Source organism: Oncorhynchus clarkii, chromosome 18 (assembly GCF_045791955.1).
Source record: "Oncorhynchus clarkii lewisi isolate Uvic-CL-2024 chromosome 18, UVic_Ocla_1.0, whole genome shotgun sequence".
NCBI lineage: Eukaryota > Metazoa > Chordata > Actinopteri > Salmoniformes > Salmonidae > Oncorhynchus > Oncorhynchus clarkii.
This window is the reverse complement of record NC_092164.1, coordinates 11,169,170-11,196,669: the sequence shown is the minus strand read 5'-3', so window position 1 is coordinate 11,196,669 and position 27,500 is coordinate 11,169,170. Positions and strand designations below refer to the sequence as shown.

General features: G+C 47.7%; 1 protein-coding gene across 1 annotated transcript in view; it reads left to right on the top strand.

Moving 5' to 3' along the window:
• LOC139372439 (protocadherin-9) overlaps window positions 1–27,500 on the top strand; it is an 801,390-nt gene that overhangs the window by 1,956 nt on the left and 771,934 nt on the right. Inside the window, exon 2 of the mRNA XM_071112154.1 lies at window positions 1–2,441. This exon is cut by the window's left edge and continues 738 nt beyond it. Coding sequence (XP_070968255.1) covers window positions 1–2,441 — 2,441 coding nt within the window. The remainder of the gene's footprint in view (window positions 2,442–27,500) is intronic.

The following is a 27,500-nucleotide window of genomic DNA, read 5'->3' as shown; positions in this document are numbered from 1 at the left end:
GGGAGAAGTGGCCGCAGCTCATCGTTCAGCAGAACCTGGACAGGGAACAGAAGGACACGTACGTCATGAAGATCAAGGTGGAGGACGGCGGCATGCCACAGAAATCCAGCACCGCCATCCTCCAAGTCACCGTCACAGACGTTAACGATAACAAGCCGGTGTTCAGGGAGAACCAGATCGAGGTCCACATACCGGAGAACTCGCCAATAGGGACGTCCGTAGTCCAGCTACAGGCTACGGACGCAGACGTCGGGGCGAATGCCGAAATCAAATACATGTTCGGGACGCAGGTGTCCCCAGCTACCAAGAGACTATTTGCTTTAAACGGCACCACTGGCCTTATAACCGTACAGCGACCCCTCGATAGAGAGGAGACCGCCATACACAAGTTATCCGTGTTAGCGAGCGACGGCAGCTCCAGCCCAGCCAGAGCTACCGTAACTATAAACGTGACGGACGTGAACGACAATCCGCCAAACATCGATCTGAGATATATCATCAGTCCAATAAACGGCACCGTGTTCCTCTCGGAGAAAGACCCAATCAACACCAAGATAGCTTTGATCACCGTGTCGGACAAGGACACGGACGTCAACGGCAAGGTCATCTGTTTCATCGAGAAGGATGTCCCCTTTCACCTCAAAGCGGTGTACGACAACCAGTATCTACTAGAGACGTCGGCGCTGCTCGACTTTGAGGGGACCAAAGAGTACAACTTCAAAATCATAGCCTCCGACTCTGGCAAGCCGAGCTTGAACCAGACAGCGTTGGTAAGGGTGAGGCTGGAGGATGAAAATGACAACTCGCCGATCTTCAGCCATCCTGTCATCGAGCTGGCCGTCGTGGAGAACAACAAACGCGATCTCTTCCTCACGACTCTCAGCGCCACCGACGAGGACAGCGGGAAAAACGCGGAGATCGTCTACCAACTGGGCCCTAACGCCTCGTTCTTTGACCTGGACCGTAAAACCGGTGTCCTCACGGCCTCCCGGGTTTTCGATCGCGAGGACCAGGATCGGTTCCTCTTCACGGTAACGGCCCGAGACAACGGGACGCCTCCACTCCAGAGCCAGGCGGCAGTCATCGTGACAGTGCTCGACGAAAACGACAACAGCCCCAAGTTCACCCACAACCACTTCCAGTTCTTTGTGTCAGAGAACCTGCCCAAGTACAGCACGGTGGGTGTGATAACTGTCACAGACTCAGACGCCGGGGAAAATGCCGCCGTCACGCTTTCGATACTCAGCGACAATGAAAACTTTATCCTAGACCCGTACTCTGGAGTAATTAAGTCCAACGTGTCCTTTGACCGGGAGCAGCAGAGCTCCTACACCTTCGACGTCCGGGCGGTGGACAGCGGGCGGTCCCCATGTTCCTCGGCCGCCAAGGTGACCATCAATGTCATCGACGTAAACGACAACACCCCCATCGTCATCTACCCTCCTTCCAACACCTCCTTCAAACTGGTCCCCCTCTCGTCCATCCCTGGATCGGTGGTGGCCGAGGTCTTTGCTGTGGACGGTGACACAGGGATGAACGCAGAGCTCAAGTACACCATCGTTAGCGGCAACACCAAAGGTCTGTTCCGGATCGACCCTGTGACAGGAAACATCACCCTGGAGGAGAAGCCTGCTATCTCCGACATCGGCCTTCATCGGCTGGTCGTGAACATTAGCGACCTGGGCTACCCTAAGTCCCTGCACACCCTGGTGCTGGTGTTCCTCTACGTGAACGACACGGTCGGCAACGCCACGTTTATCTACGACCTCATTCGCCGCACCATGGAGACGCCCCTGGACAGGAACATCGGGGAGAGCGGTGAGACTTACCAGAGCGGAGATTATCTCACCATCATGATCGCCATCGTAGCCGGGGCGATGGTGGTGATTGTGGTGATCTTCGTGACAGTCCTGGTGCGCTGCCGTCACACCTCGCGGTTCAAGGCGGCCCAGAGAAAGAAGCAGGGCGCTGAGTGGATGTCTCCCAACCAGGAGAACAAGCAGAACAAGAAGAAGAAGCGTAAGAAAAGGAAGTCGCCTAAAAGCTCCCTCCTGAACTTTGTCACCATCGAGGAGAACAAGCCGGACGACCCGGCTCACGAGCCCATCAACGGCAACATCAGCCTGCCTGCCGAGCTGGAGGAGCCTGGCCACTTTGACTGGAACGCTGCTCCTACGACCACCTTCAAGCCCTCCAGTCCAGACCTGGCACGGCACTACAAGTCCGCTTCTCCGCAGTCCGCGTTCCACCTCAAAGCGGACACGCCGGTCTCCGTGAAGAAACACCACATGATTCAGGAGCTCCCTCTGGACAACACCTTCGTAGGGGGCTGTGATACTCTCTCCAAGAGATCCTCCACTAGTTCAGACCACTTCAGTGCCTCGGAGTGCAGTTCCCAGGGAGGATTCAAGACTAAGGGATCCGTACACCCGTCCAGACAGGTAAAAGATAACTTTTACTGGTCTATAAGTACTGCGTATAACTGCCCGGTCCAACAGTGCTGAGCTCCCTTCTACACTATACACTATAGCTGACATGGTCTTAACACCAATGAGAAAGGGGGGGAATCACCCCCTACTATAAGTCCCACTATAAGTCCCACTGTACCTTTTAAAACCCCCCCCCAAAAAATCACATATATATGAATTCATGTATGACAATTGGTTAACTATAGACTGAACCAAACAAACAACATGCATACTATTAATTTTCCCTTTGCGTCTCCTCCCTACAGTCTCTTGCTGTTATTATGTTCCCCTTTTTAATTTTTTTTAAAGTTATTTAAAAAGATATTTCAATCAAACATGTACCACGTGGGCAACTGTCTAAAGCCTTGTCAGATTCTACAGACACATGACCTTTTAAATGGGCCTCAGAAGGTTGAATGAGATAAATGGTGTCCTGCCTTCCAAACGGCCCCCTCTTATTCCCTTCGTAGTGCACTCCGTTTGACCAGGGTGAATAGGGGGAATAGGGTTCATAAGGGAATAGGGTCCAAAGGGCTCTGGTCAAAAGTAGTGAACTATAAAAAGGGAATGGGGCGGGGGGAGGCATTTGGGATGCGGACTAGATGGTGAAATTGATGTGTTGCAAAGATGCCTTTAAAAAAACATTTGTGAAAGAAACATTTTTTTCTCGCCTGTCTACTCAGCTCACCATTTTATCATTGATTATATTACGGAAACGTCTAGTACCACAACACCAGTAGGAGAAACATCTAGTACCACAACACCAGCAGGAGAAACATCTACTACCACAACACCAGTAGGAGAAACATCTACTACCACAACACCAGTAGGAGAAACATCTACTACCACAACACTAGTAGGATAAACATCTAGTTCCACAACACCAGTAGGAGAAACATCTAGTACCACAACACCAGTAGGAGAAACATCTAGTACCACAACACCAGTAGGAGAAACATCTAGTTCCACAACACCTGTAGGAGAAACATCTAGTACCACAACACCAGTAGGAGAAACATCTACTACCACAACACCAGCAGGAGAAACATCTACTACCACAACACCAGGAGGAGAAACATCTAGTACCACAACACCAGTAGGAGAAACATCTAGTACCACAACACACCAACAGAAGAAGTGAAACCACTCTGTATACATCTGAGTCTTCTAGAGACAACGACTGAGTTCTACTGATGCCTCCAGCTCGTGCCCCCCCCCCCCAATACGTTGACTCCTCCTCCTTTCCCCTCATGATGTTCTATAGGATTGTGTATTTACGCTATTAGTAGATCTGTATGTTTGTATATTGATACTACAGCAAAACACACAGTTGACACCGTTGACCTGCTTGAAGTCCAAAGTCAGAACCTTAATATAGGGCTTCTGGAATGTTTTTAAAACTCATTTGTTGATTATATCGATGTAGGAAACAATTCATTCATCTGAGCTGAAACTGACCGTAATTCTTCCCCCTCTCTCTACGGTGAATCACTGTCATATCCTAGCAGAATAACTGTGTGTGTGTGTATGTGCGTGTGCGTGCGTACGTGTGTGTGTGTGTGTGTCTGTGTGCCCTTTACGGAACCTGATACACATCCAATTGAAAAAGGATTATTCAATAATGAGGACTCAGATTCCAACCTAATCCATGATGTGTTTTTATCAAAACCTTATTAATTTGTCCTGCTAATAAAACCCTCAATACAAACATGCTCTTCCTGATGTCATAGAGCTGGAGGAGGGGAGGAGGGGAGGAGGAGCCCACGTGGAGAGAAGGAGAGAGAGAGAGAGAGAGAGTCGCTGGATGATAGAGGGAAGGCTAGAGAGAGGATTGGGGTGGGTGGGGTGATAGATGAATGGGGGAGGTACATCACCTGAAGAGGGCACTGTTGCTCTGCTTGCCATTCCATGGCACTGAGCCAATCTGCACTGGTACCCCTAATGCATTGGGAGGAGGAGAAGGAGAGAGATGGAGAGCATTCTGTGTTTGTGGCTCTCTCCGATCCTCAGTGAAATACTCGTGCCTAATGCTTTGGGAGATGGGAGAGAGAGAGAGAGAGAGAGAGAGAGAGAGAGAGAGAGAGAGAGAGAGAGAGAGAGAGAGAGAGAGAGAGAGAGAGAGAGCAGACTGTGTTTGTGGCTCTCTCTTCTCTTTAATGAAATACTCATGCCTAATGCTTTGGGAGAGGGAGAGAGAGAGAGAGAGAGAGGGAGAGGGAGAGGGAGAGAGAGAGAGAGAGAGAGAGAGAGAGAGAGAGAGAGAGAGAGAGAGCGAGAGAGAGCGAGAGCGAGCAGACTGTTTGTGGCTTTCTCCTCTCTGATCCTCAGTGAAAAACTCATGCCTAACGACGTTGCTAAATGCACAGGCAGATTGATAATGACAGTCGAAGACGAATCACTGATAAGAGCTATCCGGGAAGAGAGAGAGAGCTCGTGTGCAGGGGCTGGATAGAGGGATGAGGGGGACGGTGTGACTCCTGTTGACGCATCACATCTCTGGGTTGACGCCTCAGAGGTTGTAAAAGAAAGATGGCAGACAAAAGAACCATTAAGGTCTGGTGTGTTGGTGTTGTCAGTGTTCTAAATCTCTGTAGTGGAGATGGAGGAGGCTGGGGGAGGTGAGGGGTGGTGGGGAGAGGTGGACGGAGATGGGGGTCAAGGGATGGTGGGGGGGAAGTTGGGGTGGGGGGGGTAGAGGAGGCCATGGGAGGGGAGGGGTGTTGGGGTCATTTTTTCTGCTGAGAGCAGGTTCACTAGTAGGACACATTAAGTATGCCACTCTCTCTCTCTCACACACACACACACACACACACACACACACACACACACACACACACACACACACACACACACACACACACACACACACACACACACACACACACACACACACACACGTGAGGTATGACAGTGCAGTGGGGTAATTTCTAACCACTTCCTACAGTCGTCCCACAATTCATTATCAGATTCATTGTGATCAATATGTTTTAATAATTAATGCAGAGAAGCAGTGGCAGTTGTCCGTTGTGTCCTGACGTTGTACTGTGTGTATTTTGTGTGTGTTCTGTGTGTATTCTGTGTGTGTTCTGTGTGTATTCTGTGTGTTTGTAGCCACAATACCTAGAGTAGATAGCCTCTATCCCCAGCTAATGGATGAACACAGTGGCTATGCAACGTGAGTGATCTCTCAGGATGTCTCACGGTGTCTCAGGATCTCTCAGGATGTCTCAGGATGTCTGAGGATCTCTCAGGATGTCTCAGGATGTCTCAGGATGTCCCAGGATGTCTCAGGATGTCCCAGGATGTCTCAGATGTCTCAGGATGTCTCAGGATGTCCCAGGATGTCTCAGATGTCTCAGGATCTCCCAGGATGTCTCGGGATGTCTCAGGATGTCCCAGGACGTCTCAGGATGTCTCAGGATGTTGCTCAGGGTGTTGCTCAGGGCTGGGTGTTGCTCAGCCAAATGGGCCCCTGTGCATTTAAAACTAGTTCACCATTATAGAGACTAAGGGATCCACCAGACACCCTCCTCTCCTTTGTAAATGGTGCAGTGGAATGGACAATAACACACTATCTAGTTAGTGATCACAGCAGCCAACAGAAAGGCTTGTTTGGAATCAGCCCTAGAACAGCACCCTTGACTGACAACTTTAGGGGAGGGGCGGAGGGGGATGGACGGATGGGCAGCGGGGGTGGGGGGGTGGGGGGGGGGGGGATAGGGAATAGGGTTCTATAGGGCTCTGGTCTAAAGTAGTGCACTATATAGGGAATAGTGTTCTATAGGGCTCTGGTCTAAAGTAGTGCACTACATAGGGAATATTTTTCCATATGGGACACTTCCCTGGTTATTTTTGACTCCTGTTCTGGAAGGTTTTAAAGGTGTTTGTGATTGCAGGGCTTTAAATGAGTCTATGAAGTAGTGTAGGGAACATTTAATTTATTGATTCAGCTGCACATCTGGTTCTCACACACAGACGTTGCCTCCACAGGGTGCACCTGCACTGGTCGCACACCTTCTAATAAACCTTTTAATAAACTCTACAGCCGTTGGCTTGTATTCACAGAGTGACGCATCGGATCGCATTGCCTTTTACCTCATATTCGTTTGGGCTGGTGGGGGACCTGATCCCAAATCAGAACCCCTACTCTGAGACTCCGTGTGAATCCAGGCCTTTGATCCCAAATCAGAACCACACACTCTGAGACGCTGTGTGAATCCAGGCCTTTGATCCCAAATCAGAACCCCTACTCTGAGACTCCGTGTGAATCCAGGCCTTTGATCCCAAATCAGAACCACACACTCTGAGACGCTGTGTGAATCCAGGCCTTTGATCCCAAATCAGAACCCCTATTCTGAGACTCCGTGTGAATCCAGGCCTTTGATCCCAAATCAGAACCACACACTCTGAGACTCCGTGTGAATCCAGGCCTTTGATCCCAAATCAGAACCCCTACTCTGAGACTCCGTGTGAATCCAGGCCTTTGATCCCAAATCAGAACCCCTACTCTGAGACTCCGTGTGAATCCAGGCCTTTGATCCCAAATCAGAACCCCTACTCTGAGACGCTGTGTGAATCCAGGCCTTTGATCCCAAATCAGAACCACACACTCTGAGACGCTGTGTGAATCCAGGCCTTTGATCCCAAATCAGAACCCCTACTCTGAGACTCCGTGTGAATCCAGGCCTTTGATCCCAAATCAGAACCCCTACTCTGAGACGCTGTGTGAATCCAGGCCTTTGATCCCAAATCAGAACCACACACTCTGAGACGCTGTGTGAATCCAGGCCTTTGATCCCAAATCAGAACCACACACTCTGAGACGCTGTGTGAATCCAGGCCTTTGATCCCAAATCAGAACCACACACTCTGAGACGCTGTGTGAATCCAGGCCTTTGATCCCAAATCAGAACCCCTACTCTGAGACACTGTGTGAATCCAGGCCTTTGATCCCAAATCAGAACCACACACTCTGAGACGCTGTGTGAATCCAGGCCTTTGATCCCAAATCAGAACCACACACTCTGAGACGCTGTGTGAATCCAGGCCTTTGATCCCAAATCAGAACCACACACTCTGAGACGCTGTGTGAATCCAGGCCTTTGATCCCAAATCAGAACCACACACTCTGAGACGCTGTGTGAATCCAGGCCTTTGATCCCAAATCAGAACCACACACTCTGAGACGCTGTGTGAATCCAGGCCTTTGATCCCAAATCAGAACCACACACTCTGAGACGCTGTGTGAATCCAGGCCTTTGATCCCAAATCAGAACCACACACTCTGAGACGCTGTGTGAATCCAGGCCTTTGATCCCAAATCAGAACCACACACTCTGAGACGCTGTGTGAATCCAGGCCTTTGATCCCAAATCAGAACCACACACTCTGAGACGCTGTGTGAATCCAGGCCTTTGATCCCAAATCAGAACCACACACTCTGAGACGCTGTGTGAATCCAGGCCTTTGATCCCAAATCAGAACCCCTACTCTGAGACGCTGTGTGAATCCAGGCCTTTGATCCCAAATCAGAACCACACACTCTGAGACGCTGTTTGAATCCAGGCCTTTGATCCCAAATCAGAACCACACACTCTGAGACGCTGTGTGAATCCAGGCCTTTGATCCCAAATCAGAACCACACACTCTGAGACGCTGTGTGAATCCAGGCCTTTGATCCCAAATCAGAACCACACACTCTGAGACGCTGTGTGAATCCAGGCCTTTGATCCCAAATCAGAACCACACACTCTGAGACGCTGTGTGAATCCAGGCCTTTGATCCCAAATCAGAACCACACACTCTGAGACGCTGTGTGAATCCAGGCCTTTGATCCCAAATCAGAACCCCTACTCTGAGACTCCGTGTGAATCCAGGCCTTTGATCCCGAATCAGAACCACACACTCTGAGACGCTGTGTGAATCCAGGCCTTTGATCCCAAATCAGAACCCCTACTCTGAGACGCTGTGTGAATCCAGGCCTTTGATCCCAAATCAGAACCACACACTCTGAGACGCTGTGTGAATCCAGGCCTTTGATCCCAAATCAGAACCCCTACTCTGAGACGCTGTGTGAATCCAGGCCTTTGATCCCAAATCAGAACCCCTACTCTGAGACGCTGTGTGAATCCAGGCCTTTGATCCCAAATCAGAACCACACACTCTGAGACGCTGTGTGAATCCAGGCCTTTGATCCCAAATCAGAACCACACACTCTGAGACGCTGTGTGAATCCAGGCCTTTGATCCCAAATCAGAACCCCTACTCTGAGACGCTGTGTGAATCCAGGCCTTTGATCCCAAATCAGAACCCCTACTCTGAGACGCTGTGTGAATCCAGGCCTTTGATCCCAAATCAGAACCACACACTCTGAGACGCTGTGTGAATCCAGGCCTTTGATCCCAAATCAGAACCACACACTCTGAGACGCTGTGTGAATCCAGGCCTTTGATCCCAAATCAGAACCACACACTCTGAGACGCTGTGTGAATCCAGGCCTTTGATCCCAAATCAGAACCACACACTCTGAGACGCTGTGTGAATCCAGGCCTTTGATCCCAAATCAGAACCACACACTCTGAGACGCTGTGTGAATCCAGGCCATTGATGAAGGAACCCAACAGTTCTCATATACACTGTCTGTTAGTCAAGACAGCTGACTAGCAATATCTAGTGAGGTTGGTGGTCTTGTGATGCCAAGGTCATGGGTTCAAATCCCAACACGGACAATATATACATGCTAAACGTATAGCTATGTATATATTCACTGTAAGTCAACATTAAACCCACATAATATTAATAGTGAACAATATTAAACCCACAGAATGTTAATTTTGAACAATATTAAACCCACAGAATATTAATAGTGAACAACATTAAACCCACATAATATTAATAGTGAACAATATTAAACCCACAGAATATTAATAGTGAACAATATTAAACCCACAGAATATTAATAGTGAACAATATTAAACCCACAGAATATTAATAGTGAACAACATTAAACCCACAGAATATGGTCTAAAGTAGTGCACTAGAGAGGGTAGTAGGGTGCTATTTGGGATGCTACTGAGCCATCCTTCCTTGACTACATTAAAAAGATACGATTAGAGGAGGTACAGTTCCCTCCCTCCCTCCCTCCCTCCCTCCCTCCCTCCCTCCCTCCCTCCCTCCCTCCCTCCCTCCCTCCCTCCCTCCCTCACTGCCTCCCTGCCTCCCTGCCTCCCTTCCTTCCACCCCTCCCTGTCTCCCTGCCTCCCTGTCTCCCTGCCTCCCTGGCTCCCTCCCTCCATGTCTCCCTGCCTCCCTGTCTCCCTGCCTCCCTCCCTCCCTTCCTTCCCCCCCTCCCTGCCTCCCTCCCTCCCTCCCTCCCTGCCTCCCTGCCTCCCTTCCTTCCCCCCTCCCTGTCTCCCTGCCTCCCTGTCTCCCTGCCTCCCTGTCTCCCTGCCTCCCTGTCTCCCTGTCTCCCTGTCTCCCTGCCTCCCTGGCTCCCTGCCTCCCTGTCTCCCTGCCTCCCTGGCTCCCTCCCTCCATGTCTCCCTGCCTCCCTGTCTCCCTGCCTCCCTGTCTCCCTGCCTCCCTGCCTCCCTGCCTCCTTCCCTCCTAAGGATCGGAGCGAACCGACTGGGGCCAAGTTTGAAAAGATTAATGGGCTATGACAATGTTTCACCTGAGGGAAAAGTTTTTTTGCAATATCTTCTGACTTGTGCTGATGTGGAGAGGAGTGATAGAGAGTGGAGAGGAGCGAGAGAGAGAAGAGAAGAGAGAGCTGCTGAGAGAGCAGAGAGAGCAGAGTGAGAGAGCAGAGAGAGCAGAGAGAGAGAGAGAGAGAGAGAGCAGAGAGAGAGAGAGCAGAGAGAAAAGAGAAGATAGCGCTGCATAGAGAGCAGAGAGAGCAGAGAGGAGAGGTGAGGAGAGGAGAGGAGAGGTGAGGAGAGGAGAGGAGAGGAGAGGAGAGGAGAGGAGAGGAGAGGAGAGGCTCAATCTGGTAGCCTGTTATATCTTTACATTCTTCATCCACATTACTTCTGACTGCCTGACTGCCTGACTGCCTGACTGGGTGACTGCCTGACTGGGTGACTGGGTGACTGGGTGACTGCCTGACTGGGTGACTGCCTGACTGCCTGACTGGGTGACTGCCTGACTGCCTGACTGGGTGACTGCCTGCCAGCCTGACTGCCTGACTGGGTGACTGCCTGACTGCCAGCCTGCCTGACTGGGTGACTTCCTGACTCGGTGACTGCCTGACTGGGTGACTTCCTGACTGGGTGACTGCCTGACTGCCTGCCTGCCTGACTGCCTGACTGGGTGACTGCCTGACTGGGTGACTGCCTGACTGCCTGACTGCCTGACTGGGTGACTGCCTGACTGACTGCTGGCAGACATCATGTTTCCTGTATGTACAGTAAGGGTTGGCTTTTCAAGGACGTTTTAGGACATGAAACGATAAAAAACATTTGTCTGATTGAGTTAATCTGCTGTATGAGTGAACGATGTACTGGAGTGATAGCTTTCTGTAAAGAGGAGATACTGTAGTTTAACAACTTAGTTTTAATTAAACAACTAAAACGTTTCACTTGTGTCTCTGAAGCATATCCTGTTCAATGCAAACTGCTGTGTCATGACTGCTGTAGTGTAGAGGCCTGTTGTACTGTATCACTGGAGCAGATGGAGACTGCTGTCTGCTGTAGTGTAGAGGCCTGTTGTACTGTATCACTGGAGCAGATGGAGACTGCTGTCTGCTGTAGTGTAGAGGCCTGTTGTACTGTATCACTGGAGCAGGTGGAGACTGCTGTGTCATGACTGCTGTAGCGTAGAGGCCTGTTGTACTGTATCACTGGAGCAGATGGAGACTGCTGTGTCATGACTGCTGTAGCGTAGAGGCCTGTTGTACTGTATCACTGGAGCAGGTGGAGACTGCTGTGTCATGACTGCTGTAGCGTAGAGGCCTGTTGTACTGTATCACTGGAGCAGATGGAGACTGCTGTCTGCTGTAGTGTAGAGGCCTGTTGTACTGTATCACTGGAGCAGATGGAGACTGCTGTGTCATGACTGCTGTAGTGTAGAGGCCTGTTGTACTGTATCACTGGAGCAGGTGGAGACTGCTGTGTCATGACTGCTGTAGTGTAGAGGCCTGTTGTACTGTATCACTGGAGCAGATGGAGACTGCTGTGTCATGACTGCTGTAGTGTAGAGGCCTGTTGTACTGTATCACTGGAGCAGGTGGAGACTGCTGTCTGCTGTAGTGTAGGCCTGTTGTACTGTATCGCTGGAGCAGATGGAGACTGCTGTGTCATGACTGCTGTAGCGTAGAGGCCTGTTGTACTGTATCACTGGAGCAGGTGGAGACTGCTGTCTGTTGTAGTGTAGAGGCCTGTTGTACTGTATCACTGGAGCAGATGGAGACTGCTGTCTGCTGTAGCGTAGAGGCCTGTTGTACTGTATCACTGGAGCAGATGGAGACTGCTGTGTCATGACTGCTGTAGTGTAGAGGCCTGTTGTACTGTATCACTGGAGCAGATGGAGACTGCTGTCTGTTGTAGTTTAGGCCTGTTGTACTGTATCACTGGAGCAGATGGAGACTGCTGTCTGCTGTAGCGTAGGCCTGTTGTACTGTATCACTGGAGCAGATGGAGACTGCTGTGTCATGTCTGCTGTAGCGTAGGCCTGTTGTACTGTATCACTGGAGCAGATGGAGACTGCTGTCTGCTGTAGCGTAGGCCTGTTGTACTGTATCACTGGAGCAGATGGAGACTGCTGTGTCATGTCTGCTGTAGCGTAGGCCTGTTGTACTGTATCACTGGAGCAGATGGAGACTGCTGTGTCATGACTGCTGTAGTGTAGAGGCCTGTTGTACTGTATCACTGGAGCAGATGGAGACTGCTGTGTCATGACTGCTGTAGTGTAGAGGCCTGTTGTACTGTATCACTGGAGCAGGTGGAGACTGCTGTGTCATGTCTGCTGTAGCGTAGAGGCCTGTTGTACTGTATCACTGGAGCAGATGGAGACTGCTGTGTCATGACTGCTGTAGTGTAGGCCTGTTGTACTGTATCACTGGAGCAGATGGAGACTGCTGTGTCATGACTGCTGTAGCGTAGGCCTGTTGTACTGTATCACTGGAGCAGATGGAGACTGCTGTGTCATGACTGCTGTAGTGTAGAGGCCTGTTGTACTGTATCACTGGAGCAGGTGGAGACTGCTGTCTGCTGTAGCGTAGAGGCCTGTTGTACTGTATCACTGGAGCAGGTGGAGACTGCTGTGTCATGTCTGCTGTAGCGTAGGCCTGTTGTACTGTATCACTGGAGCAGATGGAGACTGCTGTGTCATGACTGCTGTAGTGTAGAGGCCTGTTGTACTGTATCACTGGAGCAGGTGGAGACTGCTGTCTGCTGTAGCGTAGAGGCCTGTTGTACTGTATCACTGGAGCAGATGGAGACTGCTGTCTGCTGTAGTGTAGAGGCCTGTTGTACTGTATCACTGGAGCAGATGGAGACTGCTGTCTGTTGTAGTGTAGAGGCCTGTTGTACTGTATCACTGGAGCAGATGGAGACTGCTGTCTGCTGTAGCGTAGGCCTGTTGTACTGTATCACTGGAGCAGATGGAGACTGCTGTCTGCTGTAGTGTAGAGGCCTGTTGTACTGTATCACTGGAGCAGATGGAGACTGCTGTGTCATGACTGTTGTAGTGTAGAGGCCTGTTGTACTGTATCACTGGAGCAGATGGAGACTGCTGTCTGTTGTAGTGTAGAGGCCTGTTGTACTGTATCACTGGAGCAGATGGAGACTGCTGTCTGTTGTAGTGTAGAGGCCTGTTGTACTGTATCGCTGGAGCAGATGGAGACTGCTGTCTGCTGTAACGTAGGCTTGTTGTACTGTATCACTGGAGCAGATGGAGACTGCTGTGTCATGACTGCTGTAGTGTAGAGGCCTGTTGTACTGTATCACTGGAGCAGGTGGAGACTGCTGTCTGCTGTAGTGTAGAGGCCTGTTGTACTGTATCACTGGAGCAGGTGGAGACTGCTGTCTGTTGTACTGTATCACTGGAGCAGGTGGAGACTGCTGTCTGCTGTAACGTAGAGGCCTGTTGTACTGTATCACTGGAGCAGGTGGAGACTGCTGTCTGCTGTAGTGTAGAGGCCTGTTATACTGTATCACTGGAGCAGGTGGAGACTGCTGTCTGCTGTAGTGTAGAGGCCTGTTGTACTGTATCACTGGAGCAGGTGGAGACTGCTGTCTGTTGTACTGTATCACTGGAGCAGGTGGAGACTGTTAGGGACTTGTACATGCTGACAAATCATCTGCTTTTTAGCTTCAGGACCTTTCGTTCTGGTTTCCTGGACAACAGATTGCGACTAGTTCTGTACTAAATTTTTTTATTGACGGTAGAGAATCTCTGTGTCCGGGAAACGGCCCATCAATGTCTAGGTGGGTGAACAGGAAGTGAGGTGCATCGTGGGATTGTTTGGGATGTGAATACTGTCTAACTATAAGAGCCTAATGAGGCCTTAGGGTGGAACCAGGGTGTGAAACACCAACATAAATACCCTCCTCGTCCTCGTCCTCCCTCTTAATCCCTGGATCAACAGTCAAGCTCCTTGTCACCTTGTCTTTCATTATTTTAGTTCCATCTGTGTTAAAGATATTGGTGGCCACTGTCTCCATTACAGAATATCACAGTTACAACTGTGTTAAATTAAGCCGCTGTCTACTGTCTCCATTACAGAATATCACAGTTACAACTGTGTTAAATTAAGCCGCTGTCTACTGTCTCCATTACAGAATATCACAGTTACAACTGTGTTAAATTAAGCCGCTGTCTACTGTCTCCATTACAGAATATCACAGTTACAACTGTGTTAAATTAAGCCGCTGTCTACTGTCTCCATTACAGAATATCACAGTTACAACTGTGTTAAATTAAACCGCTGTCTACTGTCTCCATTACAGAATATCACAGTTACAACTGTGTTAAATTAAGCTGCTGTCCATCGTCTCCATTACAGAATATCACAGTTACAGCTGTGTTAAATTAAGCCGCTTTCTACTGTCTCCATTACAGAATATCACAGTTACAACTGTGTTAAATTAAACCGCTGTCTACTGTCTCCATTACAGAATATCACAGTTACAACTGTGTTAAATTAAACCGCTGTCCCACTGTCTCCATTACAGAATATCACAGTTACAACTGTGTTAAATTAAACCGCTGTCCACTGTCTCCATTACAGAATATCACAGTTACAACTGTGTTAAATTAAGCCGCTGTCTACTGTCTCCATTACAGAATATCACAGTTATAACCCTGTTAATGTTACCAGGAGGATATTTACAATGTTTGAGATTAATTTAATAATCTAATTCATTTAATTATCTATCTGAATCTTGGTCACAACATCTTTGTCAGCCTCTGTCTATCGCTCGCCAACATCCAGTGTTGTTCGTCCCAATTGGCATCCTATTCCATAAATAGTGCACTTCTTTCAACCAGGGCTGGGTAAAGCTAGTGCACTTCTTTCTACCAGGGCTGATTAAAGCTAGTGCACTTCTTTCAACCAGGGCTGGGTAAAGGTAGTGCACTTCTTTCGACCAGGGCTGGGTAAAGGTAGTGCTCTGTGGAATACGGTACCATTTGGGACGTTCCCATTGCCGTAGAAGTGTGGTGAGATAAAATGATCAGCTTTACAGATCAGAGAGATATCTGATAAATCCACCACATATCACGTTTTCTGTCCTGCTTTAGTGTGGAAGTCTGTCCTGATTTAGTGTGGAAGTCTGTACTGATTTAATGTGGAAGTCTGTCCTGATTTAGTGTTGGAGTCTGTCCTGATTTAGTGTGGAAGTCTGTCCTGATTTAGTGTGGAATTCTGTCCTGATTTAGTGTGGACGTCTGTCCTGATTTAGTGTGGAAGTCTGTCCTGATTTAGTGTTGAAGTCTGTCCTGATTTAGTGTGGAAGTCTATCCTGATTTAGTGTGGAAGTCTTTTCTGATTTAGTTTGGAAGTCTGTCCTGTTTTAGTGTGGAAGTCTGTCCTGCTTTAGTGTGGAAGTCTGTCCTATTTTATTGTGGAAGTCTGTCCTGATTTAGTGTGGAAGTCTGTCCTATTTTAGTGTGGAAGTCTGTCCTGATTTAGTGTTGGAGTCTGTCCTGATTTAATGTGGAAGTCTGTCCTGATTTAGTGTGGAAGTCTGTCCTGATTTAGTGTGGAAGTCTGTCCTGATTTAGTGTGGAAGTCTGTCCCAATTTAGTGTGGAAGTCTGTCCTGCTTTGAGAACGTGGAACACCAATACAAACCAAAATCACAAGTTGTCTGTCATTCATTCCTCTCATTCATTCATTCATTCATGTTCACCTTGATGATTTTACTAACATTCACCACAGCATTGGATGGGCAATGTCCAACGGTTGTCAACAAACTAGGTCCCATCCATTACTGTTCCATGAATACCTTTGAAACACTGCATGATTATTGAAACACAACGTCTACCAGTAGCCTTAAAAACAACCGTTTCCCTTTAGCCGACACCCTGAACCGTATTGATCAGAATGCTGTCAGGTCAAATGGTTCTTTCTTTCTGTGAAATGAGGAGAGCGGAGTAGAGGCTGGAAGAACATGTTTCTGGACTGCTTTGCTTATTTACACATCATTAGGTCTATAAGATTACAGGTTGATGATGATGATGATGATGATGATGATGAATCTATGCACCGCACTCCCCCTTCCATTCCCTCTCTTCCTCGCCTCACCTCAAACCATCCTTCCCTCCTCTCCCCAACTCCTCCTCCTCCATTCCTCCTCTTCCTCGTCTCACCTCAAACCATTCTTCCCTCCTCTCCCCAACTCCTCCTCCTCCATTCCTCCTCTTCCTCGTCTCACCTCAAACCATCCTTCCCTCCTCTCCCCCACTCCTCCTCCTCCATCCCTCCATCCCTCCTCTTCCTCGTCTCACCTCAAACCATCCTTCCCTCCTCTCCTCCACCCCTCCTCCTCCATTCCTCCTCTTCCTCGTCTCACCTCAAACCATCCTTCCCTCCTCTCCTCCACTCCTACTCCTCCATTCCTCCTCTTCCTCATCTCACCTCAAACCATCCTTCCCTTCGCACCCTCACCCCTCCTCCATTCCTCCTCTTCCTCATCTCACCTCAAACCATCCTTCCCTCCTCTCCTCCACCCCTCCTCCTCCATTCCTCCTCTTCCTCGTCTCACCTCAAACCATCCTTCCCTCCTCTCCCCCGCTCCTCTTCCTTCCCTCCTCTCCCCCACTCCTCCTCCTCCATTCCTCCTCTTCCTCGTCTCACCTCAAACCATCCTTCCCTCCTCTCCTCCACTCCTACTCCTCCATTCCTCCTCTTCCTCGTCTCACCTCAAACCATCCTTCCCTCCTCTCCCCCACTCCTCCTCCATTCCTCCTCTTCCTCGTCTCACCTCAAACCATCCTTCCCTCCTCTCCTCCACCCCTCCTCCTCCATTCCTCCTCTTCCTCATCTCACCTCAAACCATCCTTCCCCCCGCACCCTCACCCCTCCTCCATTCCTCCTCTTCCTCATCTCACGTCAAACCATCCTTCCCTCCTCTCCCCCACTCCTCCTCCATTCCTCTTCTCCCCCACTCCCCTTAGGCGTTCCAAATTCCACCCTATTTCTTGTGTCGTGCTCTATTTTATCCAGGGCATCAAAAGGCTGTGGTATAGTGCACTATGTAGGGAATAGGGTGCATCTCTCTCCCCCTCTCATCTCTTATGAGTGTTCTAATTGGGTTCTGTTCATTGATGTGAAATGTTGAACAGATTTTGATCAGCAGTGTGTTGTCACATCTACTAATGGGGTTTTATTCTATATAGTGCACTACTTTGGCACCCTATTCTATATAGTGCACTACTTTGGCACCCTATTCTACATATAGTGCACTACTTTGACACCCTATTCTATATAGTGCACTACTTTGGCACCCAATTCTATATAGTGCACTACTTTGGCACCCAATTATATATGTAAAGCCCTCCCTTGGAACCCTATTCTATATATATAGTGCACTACTTTGGTACCCTATTCATTATATAGTGCACTACTTTGGTACCCTATTGTATGTATAGTGCACTACTTTGGTACCCTATTCTATATATAGTGCACTACTTTGGTACCCTATTCTACATATAGTGCACTACTTTTGACCAGGACCTATAGGGCAGTATGTAGGAAATTGCGACTGGTCCAAACTAGTTCACTAGTAGGGAAAAGGGTACCATTTGGGAAGTGTGATAATAACAAACACAGAACGCCATCATCACCATCCAGCCAGTCCCGGCCTGCACCGGCCACTCCCGGCCAGCCCCCTCCAAACCCGGCCGCTCCCGGCCAGCCCCGGCCGCTCCCGGCCAGCCCCGGCCGCTCCTGGCCAGTCCCGGGCCAATCCAGGCCAGTCCCAGTCAGTCCCAGCCAGTCCCAGCCAGTCCCAGCCAATCCAGGCCAGCCCCGGCCAGCCCCGGCCAGTCCCAGCCAGTCCCAGCCAATCCTGGCCAGCCCCGGCAAGTCCCAGCCAATCCATGCCAGCCCCAGCCTGCCGCAGCCAGTCCCAGTCACTCCCAGCCAGTCCCAGTCAGTCCCAGTCAGTCCCGGCCAGTCCCATCCAGTCCCAGTCAGTCCCAGTCAGTCCCAGTCAGTCCCGGCCAGTCCCGGCCAGTCCCTGTCAGTCCCAGTCAGTCCCAGTCAGTCCCAGTCAGTCCCGGCCAGTCCCGGCCAGTCCCTGTCAGTCCCTATCAGTCCCAGTCAGTCCCAGTCAGTCCCGGCCAGTCCCTGTCAGTCCCGGCCAGTCCCATCCAGTCCCAGTCAGTCCCAGTCAGTCCCAGTCAGTCCCGGCCAGTCCCGGCCAGTCCCTGTCAGTCCCAGTCAGTCCCAGTCAGTCCAGTCAGTCCCGGCCAGTCCCTGTCAGTCCCGGCCAGTCCCGGTCAATCCCAGTCAGTCCCGGCCAGTCCCAGCCAGTCCCAGTCAGTCCCGGCTCCACCACTATGATATGTGACTCTTGTTGACTGCTCTTTCCCTGGGCCCACATCTCACAGCACTGCAACCCACTGTATAACTACATCAATGTCATTTATACTGTAAATAAGATATGTTTTTATGTAAATTGAACTCCTGGTAATCTTTAATGTGTTGTGTTATGCAAAAAATAAAAATAAAATGGACCAGTTTTTTTTTGCTGCTTTGTTGTTTTCCTCGTTTTTTATTTATTTTATTTGTTTTGCTTGTTGTATGTAATGTCATAATAATTCTGATCTGAAATCAGTCCCAAGGTGTCTACAGTGCTCTTTATAACCCTGTTTTATGAAAATACGACTGTTTACTATCTATCTTTAGGAATTTCATAATAAATGGTTCAAACGAGACGATACCTTTCAGTGTTTTTAATTCCGTTTTAACCATACATGTTACATTTGGTGTTAGAAATACAGCGACTGTGTCCAGCTGAGCTTTAGCGGTAGAAACATTAAACACTCTGGTAGTTTCACTATAGGAGATCACTCAGGTTTCACTGTTAGTAATAAGATATCCATAGACGAACAGAGACCCTCTGGCATCCTCTGACATCATCTAACATCATCTAGTCTACTAACAGGAGTACGGGCAGACATCCTCTGACATCATCTAGTCTACTAACAGGAGTACGGGCAGACATCATCTGACATCATCTAACATTATCTAGTCCACTAACAGGAGTATGGGCAGACATCCTCTGACATCATCTAGTCTACTAACAGGAGTACGGGCAGACATCATCTGACATCATCTAACATCATCTAGTCCACTAACAGGAGTATGGGCAGACATCATCTGACATCATCTAACATCATCTAGTCCACTAACAGGAGTATGGGCAGACATCCTCTGACATCATCTAACATCATCTAGTCCACTAACAGGAGTATGGGCAGACATCCTCTGACATCATCTAGTCTACTAACAGGAGTATGGACATACATCCTCTGACATCATCTAGTCTACTAACAGGAGTATGGGCAGACATCCTCTGACATCATCTAGTCTACTAACAGGAGTATGGACAGACATCCTCTGACATCATCTAGTCTACTAACAGGAGTATGGGCAGACATCCTCTGACATCATCTAGTCTACTAACAGGAGTATGGACTGACATCATCTGACATCCTCTGACATCATCTAGTCTACTAAAAGGAGTATGGACTGACATCATCTGACATCATCTAGTCTACTAACAGGAGTATGGACTGACATCATCTGACATCATTGAGTCTACTAACAGGAGTATGGACTGACATCATTTGACATCATCTAGTCTACTAACAGGATTATGGGCAGACATCATCTGACATCATCTAGTCTCCTAACAGGAGTACGGACTGACATCATCTGACATCCTCTGACATCATCTAGTCTACTAACAGGATTATTGGGCAGACATCCTCTGACATCATCTAGTCTACTAACAGGAGTATGGACTGACATCATCTGACATCATCTAGTCTCCTAACAGGAGTACGGACTGACATCATCTGACATCCTCTGACATCATCTAGTCTACTAAAAGGAGTATGGACTGACATCATCTGACATCATCTAGTCTCCTAACAGGAGTACGGAGTGACATCATCTGACATCCTCTGACATCATCTAGTCTACTAACAGGATTATGGGCAGACATCCTCTGACATCATCTAGTCTACTAACAGGAGTATGGACAGACATCCTCTGACATCATCTAGTCTACTAACAGGAGTATGGACAGACATCCTCTGACATCATCTAGTCTACTAACAGGAGTATGGACAGACATCCTCTGACATCATCTAGTCTACTAACAGGAGTATGGACAGACATCCTCTGACATCATCTAGTCTACTAACAGGAGTATGGACAGACATCCTCTTGACATCATCTCACACTATATTGTTCATCATGGTGGACTCATCCGTGATGTCCTGGCTGGCCTTGAACCTCCGGGATCTTTTTGAGTGTTGCTGTGAGCCATTTACCGTACGGTAAGATACATTCTGATGCTTTGCCAAAACCTCTTTTAGCTTGTTGTAGCCCTGTAAGTGCTGGACAGAACTCCCTAGCCTTTTACCATAGTACACTGGAAGAATGTCTGGAGCTTTCCTAGGGGTTGATATGAAGTCTGGCTGTTTCAGCAATGCTTGGACCCATGCAGAGATCAACTCTGCCTGTACCACACATGAGGAGAGGAGAGGAGAGGAGAGGTGAGAGGAGAGGAAAGTAAGGGAGGGGAAGATAGAGGAGGGAGGAGAGGAGAGGACGAGAGGGGAGGAAAGGAGAGGGGTTGAATTTTCAAAATGCAGAGCCAACAACATATCTATGGAAAGTAGGGCTAACTCTTTAATCCCTCACTCCGTGTGTACGCTGCCCAGTAGAGCTTAGTCTGCATTTGACTCATAAAGAGAGAAGGAGGACGGAGGACTGATGGTTAAATAAATATATAAAGGCTTTCACATACAGATGTCATTTTACATGGACACTTACCAACCAGCAGCACTGACCCAAACCACACTTAACCAGTCTCCTTCATCACTGTTCCCTACATAGGAACCTACTTTAGACCAGGAACCCTGTCGGGCACTGTGTAGGGAATAGCATGCCGTTTTGGGGATTTATACAAGCCTGTCTCAGCAGACCTGGTTTAAATACTTTCTTTTTTTATTTTTATGATTTGAAATACCTCATCTGTGCTCGATTGAGCATGCCTGGCTTCATAGACCAAATCAATACATGCCAAAAACCCGTCCATCTGGTACTCTAGGCTCCAGGCTCGAGTAAACGCTAAAGGTGTTTTGAAAGATTTTAAATAGTATTTGAACTAAAAGGTTGGCTTTTCAGTCACGTTCCTCGTTTAAAATATATATATATATTTATTTGTCTGCATCTCTTCTCTGTGCATCTCTTCTCCCATTCATTCCGTGTTGCTAGGGGTTACAGTGGCTTCACAGGCCCAGATGGAATCCTGGGAGTTTGAGTCAGCAGGACTACATTGGTTTTATCTCCCATTCATTCCGTGTTGCTAGGGGTTACAGTGGATTCACAGGCCCAGATGGAATCCTGGGAGTTTGAGTCAGCAGGACTACATTGGTTTTATCTCCCATTCATTCCGTGTTGCTAGGGGTTACAGTGGCTTCACAGGCCCAGATGGAATCCTGGGAGTTTGAGTCAGCAGGACTACATTGGTTTTATCTCCCATTCATTCCGTGTTGCTAGGGGTTACAGTGGCTTCACAGTCCCAGATGGAATCCTGGGAGTTTGAGTCAGCAGGCATACATTGGTTTTATCTCCCATTCATTCCGTGTTGCTAGGGGTTACAGTGGCTTCACAGTCCCAGATGGAATCCTGGGAGTTTGAGTCAGCAGGACTACATTGGTTTTATCTCCCATTCATTCCGTGTTGCTAGGGGTTACAGTGGCTTCACAGTCCCAGATGGAATCCTGGGAGTTTCCATGTTCCTGTCTAACGTTGTATTCCGTGGACAGTTTTATCTCTAAACTAGACCAGGGTTCAGTTGATATAAAGTAATATAAGCCACCTTCTATTTTCTAGACATCAGATGTGTCCTGGGATTTGGTTCCCATTAGCAAAAACTGAATTCTCTCAATGTCGAATTCTGCTAATATCAAATGAAATTGTATTGGTCACATACACGTGTTTAGCAGATGTTATTGCGGGTGTAGTGAAATGCTTGTGAACATTTTTCTGGGCGAACAATTTAAGGAATAATACATAAAAAATAAAAAGTTTTCTAAGAACTAGAAGCGAGAGCTACAATTTCTCTACAGGTCAAAACACTATTTAATTCTACTATTCTAAGTGTTGAATGATGGTGGTACTCTGTAAGGGTCAAAACACTATTTAATTCTACTATTCTACGTGTTGAATGATGGTGGTACTCTGTAAGGGTCAAAACACTATTTAATTCTACTATTCTAAGTTAGTAAGCCAGACAGAGATAACTGTCTCATTGGGGGGGTTAGGAAACCAGACAGAGATAACTGTCTGACTGGGGGGGTTAGGAAACCAGACAGAGATAACTGTCTGACTGGGGGGTTAGGAAACCAGACAGAGATAACTGTTTCACTGGGGGGGTTAGGAAGCCAGACAGAGATAACTGTCTGACTGGGGGGTTAGGAAACCAGACAGAGATAACTGTCTGACTGGGGGGGTTAGGAAACCAGACAGAGATAACTGTCTCACTGGGGGGGTTAGGAAACCAGACAGAGATAACTGTCTCACTGGGGGGGTTAATAAACCAGACAGAGATAACTGTCTGACTGGGGGGGTTAGGAAACCAGACAGAGATAACTGTCTGACTGGGGGGGTTAGGAAACCAGACAGAGATAACTGTCTGACTGGGGGGGTTAGGAAACCAGACAGAGATAACTGTCTGACTGGGGGGGTTAGGAAGCCAGACAGAGATAACTGTCTGACTGGGGGGGTTAGGAAACCAGACAGAGATAACTGTCTGACTGGGGGGGTTAGGAAACCAGACAGAGATAACTGTCTGACTGGGGGGGTTAGGAAACCAGACAGAGATAACTGTCTGACTGGGGGGGTTAGGAAACCAGACAGAGATAACTGTCTCACTGGGGGGGTTAGGAAACCAGACAGAGATAACTGTCTGACTGGGGGGTTAGGAAACCAGACAGAGATAACTGTCTCACTGGGGGGGTTAGGAAACCAGACAGAGATAATTGTCTGACTGGGGGGGTTAGGAAACCAGACAGAGATAACTGTCTCACTGTGGGGGTTAGGAAACCAGACAGAGATAACTGTCTGACTGGGGGGGTTAGGAAACCAGACAGAGATAACTGTCTCACTGGGGGGGTTAGGAAACCAGACAGAGATAACTGTCTGACTGGAAGGGGGTTAGGAAACCAGACAGAGATAACTGCCTCACTGGGGGGTTAGGAAACCAGACATAGATAACTGTCTGACTGGAAGGGGGGGGGGGTTAGGAAACCAGACAGAGATAACTGTCTGACTGGGGGGGTTATGAAACCAGACAGACATAAATGTCTCACTGGGGGGGTTAGGAAACCAGACAGAGATAATTGTCGGACTGGGGGGGTTAGGAAACCAGACAGAGATAACTGTCTGACTGGAAGGGGGGGGGGGGGGGGTTAGGAAACCAGACAGAGATAACTGTCTGACTGGGGGGGTTAGGAAACAAGACATAGATAACTGTCTCACTGGGGGGGTTAGGAAACCAGACAGAGATAACTGTCTGACTGGGGGGGGTTAGGAAACCATACAGAGATAACTGTCTCACTGGGGGGGTTAGGAAACCAGACGTAGATAACTGTCTCACTGGGGGGGTTAGGAAACCATACAGAGATAACTGTCTCACTGGGGGGGTTAGGAAACCAGACATAGATAACTGTCTCACTTGGGGGGTTAGGAAACCAGAGAGAGATAACTGTCTCACTGGGGGGGTTAGGAAACCAGACATAGATAACTGTCTTATTGGGGGGGTTAGGAAACCAGGCAGAGATAACTGTCTGACTGGGGGGGTTAGGAAACCATGCAGAGATAACTGTCTGACTGGGGGGGTTAGGAAACCAGACAGAGATAACTGTCTGACTGGGGGGTTAGGAAACCAGACATAGATAATTGTCGGACTGGGGGGGTTAGGAAACCAGGCAGAGATAACTGTCTGACTGGGGGGGTTAGGAAACAAGACAGAGATAACTGCCTCACTGGGGGGGGGGGGGGGGGGTAGGAAACCAGACAGAGGTAACTGTCTTACTGGGGGGGTAAGGAAACCATACAGAGATAACTGTCTCACTGTACAGATTACAGTTACAGACAGTTGACTCAGCCCTGTCAAACACAGTATCCGGTTGTCTGATGAAGCTGCCCAGCATGGATTTGTCCTAAACGGAGGTCTCAGTGTCCTAAACGGAGGTCTCAGTGTCCTAAACCGAGGTCTCAGTGTCCTAAACCGAGGTCTCAGTCTCCTAAACCGAGGTCTCAGTGTCCTAAACGGAGGTCTCAGTGTCCTAAACGGAGGTCTCAGTGTCCTAAACCGAGGTCTCAGTGTCCTAAACCGAGGTCTCAGTGTCCTAAACGGAGGTCTCAGTGTCCTAAACGGAGGTCTCAGTGTCCTAAACCGAGGTCTCAGTGTCCTAAACGGAGGTCTCAGTGTCCTAAACGGAGGTCTCAGTGTCCTAAACCGAGGTCTCAGTGTCCTAAACGGAGGGCTCAGTGTCCTAAACCGAGGGCTCAGAGAGCTATTTAAGGATGTGTCCCAATTGGGACCATATTTCCCATTTAGTGCACTATGTTTTGAACAGGGGACCACAGCACTCTGGTGAAAAGTAGTGCACTATGCTATGAACAGGGACCACAGCAGTCTGGTGAAAAGTAGTGCACTATGTTTTGAACAGGGACCACAGCACTCTGGTGAAAAGTAGTGCACTATGTAGGAAACGGGGTGCCATTTATGTCACACGTAGCACCAGGAGCCAGAGGACTTCATTGCTGTAACAAGTGGCAGAGTGGAAATATATGTAGATGCTCTTCAGATTTTAGTGATACATACATCATCGGAGCCAGAGGCCATTATCTCATTTCTATTTTCATCCCTAGATGTTGATTAGTTGTCGGTCGTTAGATGGTGGTAAACAGAGGAGGGAAGGAGAGAGAGAGAGAGAGAGAGAGAGAGAGAGAGAGAGAGAGAGAGAGCGAGTAGGGGAGAACTAGATAGAGAAGAAGAGGGGGGGAGAGAGAGAGAGAGAGAGAGAGAGAGGAAGGGAGAGAGAGAGAGAGAGAGAGAGAGAGAGAGAGAGAGAGATAGAGAGAGATTAGGGGAGGAGAGAAAGAGGAAGAGAGAGAGACATGTGCTGTTGTGTTGAGGGTGCTGCTGTTAGTCTAAGTATAATAATGTATTTAAGACACACAACATGCTGTACATCCTCAGTCAACTGCTGGACAACAAACACACCTCACAACACTTTTTATTTTTATAGTGTTATTTATGTATGTGTGTAACACACAGACACACATGTGGAATGCCCTGTTTGCTTCTGTATTACATCCTCATGTACTCAGACCCCTTGACTTTCTCCATATGTTGTTACGTTACAGCCTTATTCTGACAAACATCTAAAACACAATACCTCATGATGACTTCACAATACCCCATGTTATATGTTGTTACGTTACAGCCTTATTCTGACAAACATCTAAAACACAATAACCCATGATGACATCACAATACTCCATAATGACATCACAATACTCCATAATGACATCACAATACTCCATAATGACATCACAATACCCCATGTTATATGTTGTTACGTTACAGCCTTATTCTAACAAACATCTAAAACACAATACCCCATGATGACATCACAATACCCCATGTTACATGTTGTTACGTTACAGCCTTATTCTAACAAACATCTAAAACACAATACCTCACGATGACATCACAATACTCCATAATGACATCACAATACTCCATAATGACATCACAATACCCCATGATGACATCACAATACCCCATGTTATATGTTGTTACGTGACAGCCTTATTCTAACAAACATCTAAAACACAATACCTCACGATGACATCACAATACTCCATAATGACATCACAATACCCCATGATGACATCACAATACCCCATGTTATATGTTGTTACGTTACAGCCTTATTCTAACAAACATCTAAAACACAATACCTCACGATGACATCACAATACTCCATAATGACATCACAATACCCCATGATGACATCACAATACCCCATGTTATATGTTGTTACGTTTCAGCCTTATTCTAACAAACATCTAAAACACAATACCTCACGATGACATCACAATACTCCATAATGACATCACAATACCCCATGATGACATCACAATACCCCATGTTATATGTTGTTACGTTACAGCCTTATTCTAACAAACATCTAAAACACAATACCTCATGATGACATCACAATACTCCATAATGACATCACAATACTCCATAATGACATCACAATACCCCATGTTATATGTTGTTACGTTACAGCCTTATTCTAACAAACATCTAAAACACAATACCCCATGATGACATCACAATACCCCATGTTATATGTTGTTACGTTACAGCCTTATTCTAACAAACATCTAAAACACAATACCTCATGATGACATCACAATACTCCATAATGACATCACAATACTCCATAATGACATCACAATACCCCATGTTATATGTTGTTACGTTACAGCCTTATTCTAACAAACATCTAAAACACAATACCCCATGATGACATCACAATACCCCATGTTACATGTTGTTACGTTACAGCCTTATTCTAACAAACATCTAAAGCACAATACCCCATGATGACATCACAATACCCCATGTTATATGTTGTTACGTTACAGCCTTATTCTAACAAACATCTAAAACACAATACCTCACGATGACATCACAATACTCCATAATGACATCACAATACCCCATGATGACATCACAATACCCCATGTTATATGTTGTTACGTTACAGCCTTATTCTTACAAACATCTAAAACACAATACCTCACGATGACATCACAATACTCCATAATGACATCACAATACCCCATGATGACATCACAATACCCCATGTTATATGTTGTTACGTTACAGCCTTATTCTAACAAACATCTAAAACACAATACCTCACGATGACATCACAATACTCCATAATGACATCACAATACCCCATGATGACATCACAATACTCCATGATGACATCACAATACCCCATGATGACATCACAATACTCCATAATGACATCACAATACCCCATGATGACATCACAATATCCCATGTTATATGTTGTTACGTTACAGCCTTATTCTAAAACTGGATTAAACAAAAAATGTCCTGATCCATCTAAACACAATACCCCATAATGCCATTTTTTGCTAATGTATTAAAATGTGTACTTAGATAAGTAATCAGACCCGTTGCTATGAGACTCGAAATTGAGCTCAGGTGCATCCTGTTTCCATTGA